This window comes from Nicotiana sylvestris, chromosome 6 (genome assembly GCF_000393655.2).
Source record: "Nicotiana sylvestris chromosome 6, ASM39365v2, whole genome shotgun sequence".
NCBI lineage: Eukaryota > Viridiplantae > Streptophyta > Magnoliopsida > Solanales > Solanaceae > Nicotiana > Nicotiana sylvestris.
The window spans coordinates 98366186-98382224 of NC_091062.1; the positions used below are offsets into that span (position 1 = coordinate 98366186).

At 40.3% G+C, this 16039-nt stretch overlaps 1 protein-coding gene and 2 long non-coding RNA genes across 4 annotated transcripts; all 3 read right to left on the reverse strand.

Moving 5' to 3' along the window:
* Window positions 1-1599: 1599 nt before the first annotated feature.
* On the reverse strand, window positions 1600-11561 carry LOC138868104 (uncharacterized). 2 transcript variants are annotated; one of them, XR_011400670.1, is made up of 3 exons: window positions 11403-11545; window positions 11038-11183; window positions 1600-1862 (listed from the first exon to the last, which is right to left on the reverse strand). It is a non-coding gene; the product is annotated as an uncharacterized lncRNA (long non-coding RNA). The 2 variants fall into 2 exon arrangements; XR_711914.2 differs by lacking the exon at window positions 1600-1862 and having other exon boundaries at window positions 10792-11183; window positions 11403-11561.
* On the reverse strand, window positions 5865-8679 carry LOC104230691 (uncharacterized). The gene is made up of 4 exons (XR_011400671.1): window positions 8024-8679; window positions 7863-7947; window positions 6985-7741; window positions 5865-6891 (listed from the first exon to the last, which is right to left on the reverse strand). It is a non-coding gene; the product is annotated as an uncharacterized lncRNA (long non-coding RNA).
* Window positions 11562-15083: 3522 nt separating the features above from the next.
* Window positions 15084-15488, reverse strand: LOC138871001 (uncharacterized mitochondrial protein AtMg00810-like). The gene has a single exon (XM_070148847.1). The coding sequence runs from the start codon at window positions 15486-15488 to the stop codon at window positions 15084-15086; it is 405 nt and encodes a 134-aa protein (XP_070004948.1).
* Window positions 15489-16039: the final 551 nt, after the last annotated feature.

Genomic DNA, 16039 nt, shown 5'->3' on the forward strand with positions numbered 1-16039 from the left:
AGCACATCCCCGGAGGTGAGAAGAGAAAGGTTTCGGCACAGTTTATATACAGTTCAAATAATATCAAAGCGGTAACAGCAGCATTTAGCACATTAGCCTCAAAACATGTAATAATCAGATAATAAATAAAGCCAAATAATAACAATTATTCTAAGCTCGACTTCTTAACCCTGAACCATCGGTTCTGGGTCTCAGATCCCCAGCAGAGTCGCCAGAGCTGTCACACCTCTTTTTTCCGCGCCCGAGGGGCGCAGGGAGTTTTTCCCAATTAAAGGACAATCGAAAGGGGATTTATTTGTTTATTTCAGAGTCGCCACTTGGGAGATTTAGGGTGTCCCAAGTCACCAATTTTAATCCCGAATCGAGGAAAATAATGACTCTATATTACAGTCTGCGTACCAGAAATCCGGATAAGGAATTCTGTTAACCCGGGAGAAGGTGTTAGGCATTCCCGAGTTCCGTGGTTCTAGCACGGTCGCTCAACTGTTATATTCGGCTTATTTATCTGATTTTTAATACAATTATGAACCTATGTGCCAATTTTATCTTTTATCCGCTTTTATCGTTCACTGTTATTTTTATAGGACTTGCAACGTCGTGAAAACATATCTCGAACCACGTTACATCAATGCACCCGTGGTTATTGATATATCTCGACTCGGTTGAGATTTGGATTTGGGTCACATAAATGTGCACCCGAATTAAGGAAAATAAATTATTTAAGGCGCGCCTAAAGCAACTAACGCATGGTTGTTTTGGGGAGGGCCGTAAAATTCGCTAAATGACCTGTCCCGAATTCTAAGTGTTTTAATATATATATAGTTGGAGAGCCCCGTGGCTGTGTACATTTTTTATTTTTGACGAGGCTCGTCTCGTTCTACTTTTAAAAGGAATTAGCGACGTCATGGATATGCCTCTCGGATCACGTCACAATCAATGCACCCGTGATTAGAAATACATTTCGAATCCGTCGAGATTTGGATTTGGGTCACATAAATGTGCACCCGAGTTTTTAAGAAGGTAAGGCTTATTAAAGCGCATCCTGAAGAGACTAACGTATTGTTATTTTAGGAGGGCTGTGAGATTTGCTAAACAACCCGTCCCGGAAACTAAATGCTTCAATAATATACATTTAACAAGGGCCCCGCATCTGCGCGTTTTGTTTATTTTCGTCGAGGCTCATCTCGTTCTTATTTTTTAAAGGATATCCTATAGCAACTACGTTTCTTGTCGTGTTCGTCTCTATCAATTGAAAACAGTAGATAGTCCTAATTAATTACATGCTTGCAAGTTGTTTGTAATGTGATTAGGAAATGCTTCAAAATCAGGACCGAAGCTGCGTGCACAGTCGGCCAAACGAATAATCATGGGCCCAAATCCAGCCCACGCGCGGTTGGCCAGACCTGGGCCACTGCTCGTTCGATGCGGGCCTGCCTGGTCTGTCTTCGACCTGGGCTCGACCCTTGTGAGGTTGAGGCCGTGAACTCGTTCTGGGTTCTATTGGCGTGGTATGAAGGGATCGCCTATTAAAGGGAATAGAAATTAACTAGTAGGGGATAGTTTTCATGCTTGGCCTACATTAAAGAATATACTACACAGTTAAACTAAATCTAAGATACAACCTATTATATTGGGAATGTTTTCACCTAACAACATACATATATAAACTAACATTCAGCTAATCTACATTGATATATACTGGGCATACATGCTACTTCCATTGTCAAAACAGGAATGAAAATTATTATACAGTACATGATATCTAATGTAACAATTTATGTATAAAAGTCACTCTTCAGGTCTTTTCTTTTGTATTCATGCTCAACTTTCCAATTACATTTGACAGAGTATTAGTCATGTACCTGGTATAGAGAGACAAAAGAAGAAGGAAATGATCAGCTGGGCAGTATGCAGTAAATACAGCAGCAACACAAACACGCAGCAACAACACAGCAATAACCAACTAGACCAAGTGTTTTCCACAGCCACAGATAACCCACAATATCTCCCAGAATACAAGGACTAACAGATAGTCGAAACCAAGCCAGCAATCCCAGGAAAGAATAATGAAACAACAGCAATAACTGAGTGTTCAATGCAGCAAAACCACCAGTTCAACAACCCCAAACAGCTCAGTCAATGCAAACAATAGAACTTGGCCAAGACAGCTTGACCAATATGCACTCTTGTACAACTTTCAGGCAGTGTTTGGTTACAATGTTTATTGGAAACTGCCTTATACTTTTCAGTTTTCTTTAAGCTCACTAGACCTCTCTTTAGACTAAGAGTTCCAGCCTCAAGACTAAAATTCCAACCTTTCGTTTTCTCTTTTTCTCTCGACTTCTGAAGACTAAAAGTCCAGCCCTTTTTCAGTTCTCAAATGGCCTATTTATAAGCCAAATGACTCAGTGCAGCTAGGCTGCCCTTTTTGCTGCAACTTGCAGCCTGCCCATACCCCTTTAAGCCCCATGCCTCAGCATCTTTTGGTGTCAGCCCCCCTTTATTCCCCACGCCTGATTTTTGTTTAATCCAGAATTATGGGCTCATTTGTTTATTCATTTTAAGCCCCATACCCTTGTGTCTTGTTCCCCATTGGTATTAGTTTAATCCCAAATTAGTACCCTACTTGTCAGCTCATTTAAACTAATTATTTCTGTTCTTTTTAACACCCCAGAATACCCCTGTCAACCTTGATTATTACTGCCCCTGCCTATTGCAGCATCATGGCATTGTTGAACTGATGAAAGTTCAAATTCAAGACTGCCTCGACTGAATCCTTTTAGTCATTTTTACAATGCCAACAAACCATTTCAAACATTACTGGGGCATTCAGTCAGTGGCAAAGCTCAATTAGTCATGCGACCTTATTAGCTCATTCGATTTATTAGTTATAGAAAGCTAATCGACGATATTTATCGAGTCGACTATACTAATTATAACAGGTAATAATCAATCGCTCACATAAACAATATGTTTGGGGACCTAAAGGGCATCAGCCAACTTTTGTTCAATTACTGGGGCCTATATGAATTATTTATGCGACGACTATACTAATCGGACATGCTTTTCACAGAGTGTATTCAGAACACAAATAGAAGACAATCGACCAAATAAAAGGTCTTTACAGAGATGAAAGAAATCCAAAAAAAAATAACAAAATAACAAACAAACACAAAGAGATATGCTGACAACTTATTTGGAAATAAAACAAAAGAACGGAAAACTTACCAAAACGTTTAAACCAAACAGACCCAAATCAAACTCGACTTCGAACTTTTGAGGCCGAACAAACTTTAATCAGGGTGTTCTCACATGAGAACACCTTGATTAAGGTCTATTAGACCTCAAACCCATGTCAAAACTGGCCGGGTTCCCCAGGTGCATGTGTTTCAAAAGTCTGGATTCCCAGATCTGGATTTTTGGGAGTTGTGGGTAGATTCGGACCAAACCAAGTTTGGTTTGGTCACGAGGAAGGTCAGGAGAGTGTCTAGCATGAAGATGGGGTGGTTTGGCATAGGTCCAGGTTCGACTCAAATCTTCAAACGAAGATTCGAGACGAACGGAAGTGATTCGAGGCTAGGGAGTAACAGATCCATGTTTAGGAGAGTGAGGGGGTCTTAGGGTGTTCGGGAGGTGGCCACCGGCGTTCATGCCGCCGGGTTTTGGTGGAAGGGGAACTAAGGCGGCTTGCTAGGGTTTGGGGGTTTCAGGCTGGGGAAGGAGACGAGTGAGGGGTGGGGTTCGGATAGGGGGTGCGGGGTGAAGGGTCAAGTTTATATATGGAAGGGGAAGAGAGATTGGAGCCGTTAGATCAAGTGATCTGAACGGCTTAGATCTATTGGTGGGTAACAGGACGGGGTCGTTTGGTATGGGAACGGGGTCGTTTTGGTTTAGGTGAGGGGTTGGGTTGAACCGGCTAAATAGGTCGGGTCCTGAGGGAAGCCAGGGACCATTGGATCAATGAGGTTGGACGGCTCAGATCAACTTGCCTGAAACGGCGTCGTTGAGGTGAGTTGGACAGCCTGATCTGGACCGTTCCTTTGAATCAGATCAACGGCTTCAAATGGGGACGCCGATACGACGTCGTTTGAGTCCGTGCTTGGGCAGGCTGGATTTGGACTGGATCAGTGTTGGTTTGGGCCTGTTTTTGTTCCATTTATTTTGGGCCCAACCGATTTTCTTCTCTTTTTTTTTCTAGTTTCATTTTTCTTTTGAAAAATAAAATAAAATAATAGACAATAAAATAATGAAATTAAAACTAAACAACAATGGAACATTTTAACACAATTATCACCAAATATTCAAGTAAGTTAACTAAAAGCCTAGAACGAACGATGCACACATATGTATATATATATATTTTTTGAATTTTCTTTTACTAACACATATTTTTGTATTTTTGTTTGGGTAATGACTAGATGTAAAATGGACAGACCCATAAATGACTAACAACACATGTCACGGAAAACTCGCAAAATTGTACAGCGAAATCATTTGTCACTATTTTTATTTTCTTTTGGAGCGATTGCTCGTAAAGCAAAAATCACGTGCTTACAGTGGGCACATAGGATAACCCCAAAAATGAGTACAGGAGAGACACCTTATTCCTTAGTCTAGATTAGAAGCATTCATACCGGTCGAAGTAGGAGAACCCAGCCTAAGGTACACAACCGAGTGGTAATGACAATGACGAGAACAAAAGATAGGACCTCGATGAAGTTGGAAAATGGAGAGACATGGCATATGTAAGAATGGTCGCATAGAAACAACAAGTAGAATGCTACTACAACAGAAAGGCCAAATTACAATTACTCAAGATAGGGGACTACATGCTCAAAGCCAAGACCCAAGCAGGAAGAGATCCCCGAGAAGGAAAATTAGTATCCAATTGGGATAGACTGTACAAAATCATATGCAAGGCATACAAGGGTTCACTCCAACTAGAGACATTGGAAGGAAAGCTCTTATCGAACAATTGGAACATCAACCACCTCAAATGCTTCAACTTCTAAAAAACAAGGAGTGTCGCGTAAGTTGTACTCTTTTTCCCTCACTTGCGTTTTGTCCCCACAGGGTTTTCTCAAGGAGGTTTTTAACGAGGTAGCGGACAGGACATTTCAAGGTGAAGTATGCGAGAACAACCATATTTGATTGCCCGAACGCTCAAAAATCACTGAGTCGAACAATGAAGGGACTAGATATATTGGGATTGGGACTAAAGTGCCAGTCAGTACCCAAAACTTGTAATTTTCTCCAAAAAGCCTCTGGCAAAATGATGTAATCAATACAATGTTATTGAAATAAATGAGATACATGTTTATAGAAACTGCTCTCCTAAGTCTCTCAACTTAGAGGTATGATTTGACTAGCTCGAACAAAACTTCTCAGCCCCTGTCCACGTCTTAACTTAGAGGTATGACTCGACTAGCTTGAACAAAATTCCTCGGCCCCTCACCATGGCACAACTTAGAGGTATGATTCGATTAGCACGAACAAAACTCCTCGGCCCCTGGCCACATCACAACTTAGATATACACTCGATTAGCTCGAAAAAAACTCCTCAGCCCCTATCCACATCTTAACATAGAGATACGTTCGACCAGCTCGAACATAAACTCTCGGCCCTTGGCCACATCTCAACTAAAAAGTATGTTGGACCAGCTCGAATAAAACCTATTGGCCCTTGGCCACGCCTTAACTAAAAAGATATATATTCAATCAGCTTAAATAAAACTCCCCGTCATGTGGCCACTCAACCCTCTTGAGTAAAACTTCCCAACCACGCGATCATCGCAACCCTGAGGGCATCAACAAAGGAAAGAAGTGCAAAAGTAAAGCACACGATCACCAAAACAAAAATATGCAAAGATAAGAGAGGTTGTCTTTACAAAGGCACACAAATACGCCAACTAAAAGAGAGAGAAGGAAAAAGTACAAATTACAAAAGCTAAAACAAATCAAGGGCGGAAGGTCTAATGATTGTCACTGCCTTGGTCTCCATCACCCTATTCATCCTCGCCTCGGTTGTAAGTGGAGTCTCACCATGCGCTGTCTTTAAGCTTAGGGAGGCCTCTTTCATCATCATCCTCTGCATCAGGCTGAGGCATGTCGGGGTCGTAATTGCACGCCAACCGAGCCTCACGAGCTTTAACTCAAGCCTCCTTCAAGGCCGTCTCAAAGACAAAGCTCGTCTGACCCAACTCTCGAACCACCTCTACTCAAACCTCGGCAAGGATCCACTCCTCATACTACCCTCACGGAATGGCCGAAAAATCATAGCATGAAAAGTGGAGGTCGTTCGAATAGTCCATCCTTCTCGCTTTTCCGCAGCAGAAATTCGCTCAAGCATCTCGGTGTTCTCTCTCTCCAACTCGTCATTCCTCTCCTTGAGTCTAGCCTCCTTAGCTTCAGCCATTGACTGAACATTGTCCCGGTTAACACAGAGGCTTTTATTCTCTAACTCAACAAGAGCATCCCTTCTTCGAGCTTGTTTACGAGAGGATTCAACCTCATCAATTAGCTACTATTTTTCAGCTACCTCCCCCAGAGCCCATCCACTTTGAACTGGCACTCACTTAACTGACCTTGCAGTTGGTCGACCCGACCCTGAAGGTCGTGGAATTGAGCTTCTATGCCCCTGCTCAGCTCGAGCTCCTCGTCCTTTCTCTTTAATGCCCCTTCAAGAGTGCTGAGCCGCTCCACGGACACAACCAACTCTTTGTCTTTCTTTCGCAGCTCCTCTCTTAGGGCGGGTACGTCACCCTTTTCACGGAGCCGCCTCTCAGCCTCCCTATACCACCCGCAAAACTCCTCATACTTCTTCCGCATTTTGTGGTGGACCTCCATCCTCCTTTTCTCTCTCTGCACGCTCTCAATCTCTAAAATAACGGTCTACACGAGAATGAAAAAAAGGCAAGTAAGGTAAGGATCGAAAGAAATCCAAAGCAAAAAAAAAGAGAAAGAGAGAGAAAGGAAATGACTTACCCTGAAAGAGAAAGCGGCGATTCTACTGGAAAGAGTGTTGTCACTTAGTTCCCTGAGAGTCTGTGCTTGGTTTCCAAGCATAAGGGACAAAAAGCCTGAACCACATCCTCGGTGTTCTTTAGTCAGTTGTGTTTTATCAGGATTGTGATGGTTCTCAACCCCCCTTCTACCTTTACCTCGATATGAGTCGTCCCACTTTAGATCATCTCATGATCTTCGGGGTTGAAATCAGAAATGGATTCATCGTTGATGGGCTCATTTTTCTTGTCACCCTGCTCGGCAGGCATCTTGTATTTACCCTTATCAATAGGGAAAGTTTCCTGAGCCAATTCAGTATATGGACCCTCCTCGCGCCCAGGAAGTATGGTATCTTTGTTTAGAACCCCATGCGACCTCATCCCCCTCATGTCACAAAGAAGCCGCAACATCGGCTTCCTCCACTTGAGGCACCTCTGGGACCGCCCCAGCACGTTCTTTGACTCGGGCTGGCATAGCATTTTGCACTTCGATATCAAGAGAGACTTCAGATTAGTCAACCGATGCTAGTACACCAGCGCCTCATCTATGGCCTTCCTCTTTCGAGGCCCCAAGTCTATGTCGTGCTACGAAATTTCTTCCTCTTCAACTTGAGAAGGAGCTGAAGAAAGAACTATCATAGTGGTCGAATCGGAGGCAGGCGCAGAGGAGGTAACACCCCTCCTTCTCCTGAAAGAAGATGTTGGTTCCAAGTTCCTCTTGGTGGCCTCCTTGGCAGGGCCTGGAAGGGGACACGAAAACAAACATAATTAGATAATGAAACCAAGTACAAATTTGAAAATAATGCATTAATGTTATCTTTTGGGAGGGGAGCCAGTTTATACTTCTACCAAAAGCCATACCAATCTCTGGTCCCCGCAGTACAAGGGAGGACCTGCCTGACACAGTCGGCGAGGTGCGCCACCGACTGAAGACTCCAAGAAGTAGCTGCAAAACAAGAAGAGTTAACTCATTATGTCGAAATGTACAACTGCATGAGAGAACAAGGATAAGCGATACATACGGTCACGATTCCAAGCCTCACGAGAGTTTGTGACATCAACCACTATGGACTCGGTCTTGACAAAAAAGAAGTCGAGCCAAAATTGTCGACTGCACTTGTTGTCAATCTTAATGACCAGGGATTTGCTTCTACGATGTCGAATGCTCAACATCGTGCCCGATAGAAGTTGGGCATGAACATGTGAACCAAATGCCATATAGTGATCTCAACATCATCCAGCTTGACAGATTTAGACAGTATCTTGATTACCTTGTAAACCAAGGGCGTGAGTTGAGCCGGACAGACCCTGTAATAGTGGCACAATTCCTCAACCAAAGGGGGAAGAGGAAATGAATATCCAATGGTGAAGGGGTAGGCAAAGAGGGCCGGACAATGAGTGTACACTTCATCATCACCGGCGACACAAGCTCCACTTGGTTAAGAAGGCCATACTTATCCTTGAACTCCGCCAAATACTTGGTTGTTAGAGAGGATCGAAAAACCTCACTCACCGCCATTTGCTGCCATTGCAAGTCCAGTTTCGCGTCGGGATTGAAAGGAATAATTTCTTCTATTGAGAGAAGGGCTTCTATTTCAACGACGGTGGTGGCGTCTCCTCTGCGAATGAAGGCTGCAACAGCCAGTGAGGTAGCCGAAATCTCCTCTTCATATAAAAAACCTCTCCGCCCCAAACATTAGAAGACAAATTAGACATGATTGTGAAGTTTGGGGAATTTAGGAAGGGAAAGAGTTAAGAAAATGGAGAAAAACTTTAGGAGTAATGAACAGAGAAATAGAGTCTAAGAAGGAGATGAAGAAAGCTTTGGCAATGGAAGTAAAGAAAGAATTCGAATTGCGGTGATCATCCCCCTATTTATAAAGGAGGAGTCTCAGGATTCGAAGCGATGCATCACAATGGCAGCCGCAATCAAAACGTTAGAACCAATCCACAAGCTACCTATGTATTGACGTGACGCATCAGGAACAGACGTCATCATGATGAATGATGTCACATCTCTACCATGTCAGGCTCTCTCCAAAAATCACCCGGGAATATTAAGACGACAAGAGTTTGAAACATATGACTCACAAAATGCCATGCCATCCGCCTCTGATGATGACCACACCCGCTATTATCTACTTATCAAGCTCGTCCCTAAGGATGACCTCAGCAAGCGGAGGGACTAACTATAAGGGCGAAAACATCATCTTAGATATTTGACCAGATCAACGGCAATAGGGCCTTTGAAGGCTGTGACGTGTCAACCTCACTCCAAGAGGTCGAGGTCAGATGCAGAAAATAAGTCGGGGTCAAAAATCAAAACTATTCAACAAAAGACGAGGACGAGGACGAGCATTGGCTTTCTATACAAAGTGACGACCAGCTTTAGGATTTAGATTACCTAGAGAATATTCTAATATATATTTCTTCTGTTGTACTATCTAGAGATTAGAAACACATGTGTTTATATAAATAGAAAAAGATGTGGATGAAAAAAGGGGATTAGATCTTTTTGTAAAGAAAATCATCAACATTCTCTGTGCAAGATACTCGTTTTATTGGATAGAAACAAAGCCTAACTTTACACTTCTTTTCTTTGACTCTTCTATTCCGATCCAAGAAGAATCAAAATATTCAACTGCTTATCATCATTCATCACTGTCAGAAAACATATTTGAAGATCCCACCCTTGTCAGGTGAATTCTGTCTCATTTATTACTCAAAAGTCATTTATTATCATTTATTATTATCTTTTACGTTTATAGAATTTTACTGAATCATTGCTTCAAGATAATCATATCTAATACTATACAATAAATATCCGCCATAAAAGTGCTAGATCTGCTATTAAATATTAATATTGGCTGTGATTAACCCTTCTTTTCTATAAATTTGATTGTATAAAAACCTATATCTAATTTTTGGATCATAAACTGTTATCCCAATGGGACAACATCCTTGTGTAACGTTAGTACTCAGTAATGAATAAAATTTTCCTATTTCCAAAAAAAGAGATAGAGATAGCACAACTATTTGGAGTTCAATATCCTAATTCCAAACATAATTTTGTTAGCAATACTGAAATTGAGAAAATTAATGATGATACTTAGAAATTTATCCAAAATAGATAAAAGAATATGAATTATGAAACCAAAGCAGACTACTAAGAAGATATAGTTTTCTCCAGTTCACCTAAGAATATAGTCAGAAATTATTGTGTATGATATGGTGTAAAGTAACTTCAGGCAAAATGTTAAGCTGGAAAATCTGGATAGGTGATCAATGAAGTTGGAGTATTCTCCAGTTTTTAAGGTTTTTTTTTTGTATCTAACTGTAAATACCTTTTGCCCAGGTAATAAAATTTAATTACCGAAAAAAGGCTTTAAAAGATGACCCATATGGATCGTGGGAACCAGCTAATTCTTTTTTTAATTTGTCTTCTTTTTTTTTTTTTTTTTTTTTTTTGTGTGTGTTTTGCAAGAGATGGGATTGTTTCACCAAACTACTAAGAAAATATAGTATTCACACATCTTTTTAATGAAGCATAGTACGACTAAATTTTGTCTTGCTCTTTTAATTATTAGATCTTTTTTTGTCATTTTTCAAACTGGTTATTAGGAGTTAAGAACCCTGATTACTGGTAGCTACCAATAGGGAAGGAAGAATTAGGGAGAGTGATGCCTTAATTAGTCTCATGATTAATTATTAGGATTTTTAAGGATGTTGGTTGGAAAATTAGTCTCCTAAGCACTATGAATTCCCAAATCTGATAGCAAGTTTAAAAGCCTCAAGTTTAATCCTAGGCCAAATACATAGGCGACCCTTAAATTTGTCACAAAATTTCAGTTAGACACTTTAACTGTAACCTTTACTTATTGAACATTTAATGTTGCACACAATTAAATACATTTTGCTGACACGTAACTATATAATTTTATCACCTTTTCCAAGCGTGTGAACAACCTAAGACTTATATTACTGCCAGAAAATGATTAGTTTTTCCTGAAAATAATTTTTGCTGGTGACTAGCTACCTTTTCTTCTCCGGCTACAACCCCTTCTCTTCAAGTCTGGCCATTATCACTACCACCACTTCCTCCGTCTTCAGATCTGACAATCACCACAACTACAACCTCTACCTTCTTCAGATTGCACCACAATCACCATCTCCTCTTTCAATCTATTAAGTTCAATGATAAAAAATTTAAAGATAGAAGCCATAAAGTTTAAATCTTGGATTTGCCTTTAATTTAAACCACTCATGTTTTAAACACTAAAAAACGTGAAATGGGTACCTGAAAGGAACCATCATTAATCATCATTTTATTTTTCCTCACTACTTTCTTTGCTTATTACGGTAAGTTTGCTTTTAAACCAAATCTCCCTTTCGTTTGCTTACCTATGATTGAAGAACCATCTTTTTCTGTTGAATTCACCTGGAGCTCTGCCTTGGTGATTGAGCTGAATTACTCTGTTAGCTGAAGAAGAAGAAGGTCGTAGAGAATAAATCTTAGGAAATATTCTTGACGAGGAGAGGGAAAGTGTAATATTTCATTCCAAGTGTAAAATATATCTATACATGTGTATATATAATGTGTAAAAACTAATCTAACTACAGTTAGTACTAAAGCTAACTCTAGTTACTTTAACTCTAGTTTAGTCTAAGTTAGTTATAACTAACAATTGATAATTAACAAAGCTAACCACCACTATCATTACTAATCTCAACACTTTCCCTCATGATGGAGGGTAAGAACAAGTTTTCAACCCCCAGCTTGCTAAGCAAAAAATAATGTTGTGCCTTTTCGAGACCCTTAGTGAGGATATCTGCCAATTGTGCTTTGGTGTTGATGTGTTGAGCCTGAATAAGGCCCTGCTGTAGTTTTTCTCTCACAAAGTGGCAATCAATGTTAATGTGTTTTATGCGTTTGTGAAAGATAGGATTGGCATCTATTTGAATAGCTGTTTTACTGTCACAATGCATGGTTATAGGTAGTTGAACTGTAACTCCCAGCTCTTTGAATAGCCCAACCAACCATGAAAGTTCTGCAATAGTGGAGGACATACTCCTAAACTCTACATCTGCTGGACTCCTAGAAACTGTGTTCTACTTCTTGGATTTCCAAGAAACTGTCACGACTCAGAATCTGTTAAAGGTCGTGATAGCACCGGACATCACTGTCAGGCAAGCCAACATTAAATAATTAATTAATTTTGATTTTAATATTTCTGAAATCATAAATTTTAATTTGATTTAACTAGTAAAAGATGAATGTTACATAATAATAATAATGTTTTCCAGTTTCAATACTGAATATCCCATAATCATCCTAGAACCCGGTGTCACAAGTGCATAAGCATTTACTAGGAAATAAGATAAAATACAATAACTGTCCGGAATACAAATTGGATAGAAAAGAAAATACAAGTACTCTGAAGGAGACTCTGCATCTTATAAGATGCAGCTCACCTAAGTCCCCGTATCAATCACGCTGCTGCGCCCACAAGGCTACTAGACATACATGTGTTTGTACAACAAAATGTACACCAACTGTAGTATGAGAACGAAAACAACGCGTACCCAGTAAGTATCCAGTCTAATCTCGAAGAAGTAATGACGAAAGGTCGACTCCGACACTTACTATGGCCAATAATAATATACCGATAATATGCTAAATTATGGATTTTTTTAAGGCGACTGTAAACTCAATAATATGAAGCAGGTAAACGATTCTTTTGCTAATAAGAGATTTCCAAATTTATTTTCATCTTTTAACAATTTATATATCTGGCCAATTAGGCCACATGAATTATCAATAATTCCAAAACAATCAATCAAATCATGCGCAAATCATGTCGAGGTCGTATGAAGCGATCCAACATAATATTTAAAATGTGCACTGCCGGAGAGTCGAACAGCGTGAACCATAGATGCATCTATTTAATCTGCCGAGATGTTCAACACGTTCCACAAAAAGAAAACACAATCAAACAGTCAATCAAGAACTCATCAAGGAGCAATTATCCAAGAAAATGTCAATCCTCTTTTAACGGTCAAGAAAATAAAGTTTAACCTTTTAGAAATTCATTTACCAATTTTGATATGACTTAAGCAATTTAAATTGACCATAAAGTTACAAATATCGCAAGTATAGCATGTTTTTGGGTCCTAGGCTACCCGAACTTAAGCATAATAGTAGTTACACACAAACTCTCGTCACCTCAAGCATACGTAGCCCCCCACAAATAGAAGCACATATTGAATTATTTCACCTATGGTGTTAATTCCCTCTTACAAGGTTAGAAAGGAGACTTACCTCGCTCTGAAGCTTCATAATCGGCTCCCAAGCCCTTCCAACGACTCAAACCGGTGCCCAACGCTCCAAAACTAGTCAATAATTGTGCAAACCTATAAATATATTCTCAAATACTCATTACAATCCTATTTACATCAATTTTAAACTCCGTTCAAAAAGTCGATAAAAATTACCCTCAGGCCCACGTGCCTGGATTCTGAAAATTTTTGAAGATAAACTTTATCCATAACCGAACGAACTCAAATATATGATTTATTCCAAATTCGCGGTCAAAATTCAAAAATATCAATTTCTAGGTTTTTCTTCAAAATCCCAAATTTCTACAGATTTTCATGTCTAAATCCATATATAAACCTTGTATGTAACTCACAACTAGTATAAATCACTTACCTCACATTTGATGATGAAATCTCCTCTTTAAAAGCTCAAAAAATCGCCCAAACCGTGTGAAAAATGGGTGAAATAAACTCAAACCCTGCTTTTAAAACATTCTGCCCAGCCCAGGTTCGCCCTCCTTCGCGATCGTGAAGGCTAAGCACACTGCCTCCACATTTTCCTCTTCACGATCGCACACAAGCCCACACGAATGTGATGTTATACAACCCAACACTTTGCGATCGCAGTCATACTCACGCGATCGCAATGAGCAAACGCGTAGCATCAGGCCATCCCTCATTTCTTCTTCGCCAACGCGTTTCCACAGCCACGTTCGCGTAGCACAAATACCTACGGTACCGCGACCGCGAGTCCATAATCACAACCGCATAGAACATTTCATAGTCGCCCGCAAACAACTCTACGCTATCGCAAGCTTCCATTAGTATAAGGAAACCAGCAACAGTCATGACAGCATCTTCAGCAGATCCCCCAAGTCGGATTTCGATCTGTTAAACATCCAAACTCCATCTAAGGCCCTCGGGACCTCAACTAATCATACTAAAACGTCCCAAAATACCTTATGAACTTGCTCGAGGCCTCAAATCACATCAAACAACGTTGAAATCACGAATCACGCTCTAATTCATTCTCAATGAACTTTAGAACTTCAAATTTTTATATTTGATGCTGAAACCTGTCAAATCACGTCCTATTGATCTCAAAATTTGCACACAAGTTACATTAGACATTACGGACCTACTCCAACCTCCCTGAATCGGAATCTGGTCCCATTATCAAAAACTCCACTTCATATCAAACTTCTCAAAAACCTTCAAATTTCTAACTTTCGCCAAATGACTCCAAAATGACCAATGGACCTCCGATCAATTTTGGACGCGCTCCCAATACTATAATAACCATATGGAGCTATTCCCAGACTTGGAATCCCAAACAAACATTGATAACATTGAAATGAACTTCAACCCAAATTTACAAAATTCTTCCGAAATGCCAACTTCCACAATAGGCGTCGAAACGCTCCCGGGTCTTCCAAAACTCGATCCGGACATAAGCCCAAGTCCAAAATCACCATACGAACCCTTTGGAACCTTCAAATCCCGATTCTGAGGTTGTTTACTCGAAAATCACAAATTAGTCAATTTCCCAACTTAAAGCTTCCGAAATGAGAATTTTCTTTCCGAATTAACTCTGAACTCCTCAAATTCAATTCCAACCATGCGTACAAGTCATAATACCTGAAGTGAAGCTATTCATGGCCTCAAAATGCCAAATGACGTACTAGGGCTCAATGTGATCGGTCGTGTCGTTACATAAACTAAGGAGTTTCCAAACTTAACGAGGTAACTTGTGACAGATTTTCTAGACTATGGACATGTTGCTGAATCAGAGTCATAGCATCCAACCAAGTTGTTTGACCCCTCTGAAGACATTAACAGTTCCAATCCTGGTGCATTTTTTACATACTTGATCACCCTTAAGGCTACATCCATATGAGATCTCTTTAGCTTATGCATGAATTGACTTAGAACTTCGACAACATAAGCTAAAGTAGGCCTAGTCATGGTCAAATATAGAAGCCTTCCTACCAGCCTTTTGTAAGGTTCAGGATCACCCAGAATGTTGTCATCTACACTTGTGCACACCACAGCTTCATCAAATTCTGTTGTTGTCAGCCTTTGATTGCACTCTAATGGGGTAGATACTAGTTTAGATCCCCCCAGCCTAGAGTCAGCAATCAAATCAAGGGCATATTTCTTTTGGTTCATCATGATACCAATTACACCGAGCAAATTATATGCCCAGAAAGAACCTGAGTTCCCCCTAAATCCTTCATCTTGAACTTCTTATATAGGTTAGCTCTAACAGTCTGAATCAAACTTGCATCATTGCCGGTGACCAAAAGGTCATCTACATAGACCAAAACAATGACTAAGGTTGAGCCTATTTGTTTTGCAAATAGAGAGTAGTCAAAATGACTTTGAACAAAGCCCAGGTCTTGAAGAGCCTCTGTCAACTTTAGGTTCCATTATTTGGAAGCATGTTTCAGGCCATAGAGTGACTTCTTGAGTTTACAGACTTTAGTATTGGACTCCCCCTTGGTAGTGTATCCGTTTGTAAGTTGCATATATACCTCTTCAAAGAGATCCCCTTGTAAGAAAGCATTATGCACATCCATTTGATAGATGTGCCAATGCTTAGAGGCTGCCACAACAATGACTGATCTAACAGTGACCATCTTGGCCACTAGAGAGAAGGTTTCCTTGTAGTCCAGGCCTTCTTTTTGACTAAAGCCTTTGGCTTCAAGTCTGGCCTTGAACCT

Excerpts from the sequence above, each read along its gene's own strand:
- LOC138871001 (XM_070148847.1), bottom strand. The coding sequence starts at position 15,488 with ATGATGAACCAAAAGAAATATGCCCTTGATTTGATTGCTGACTCTAGG.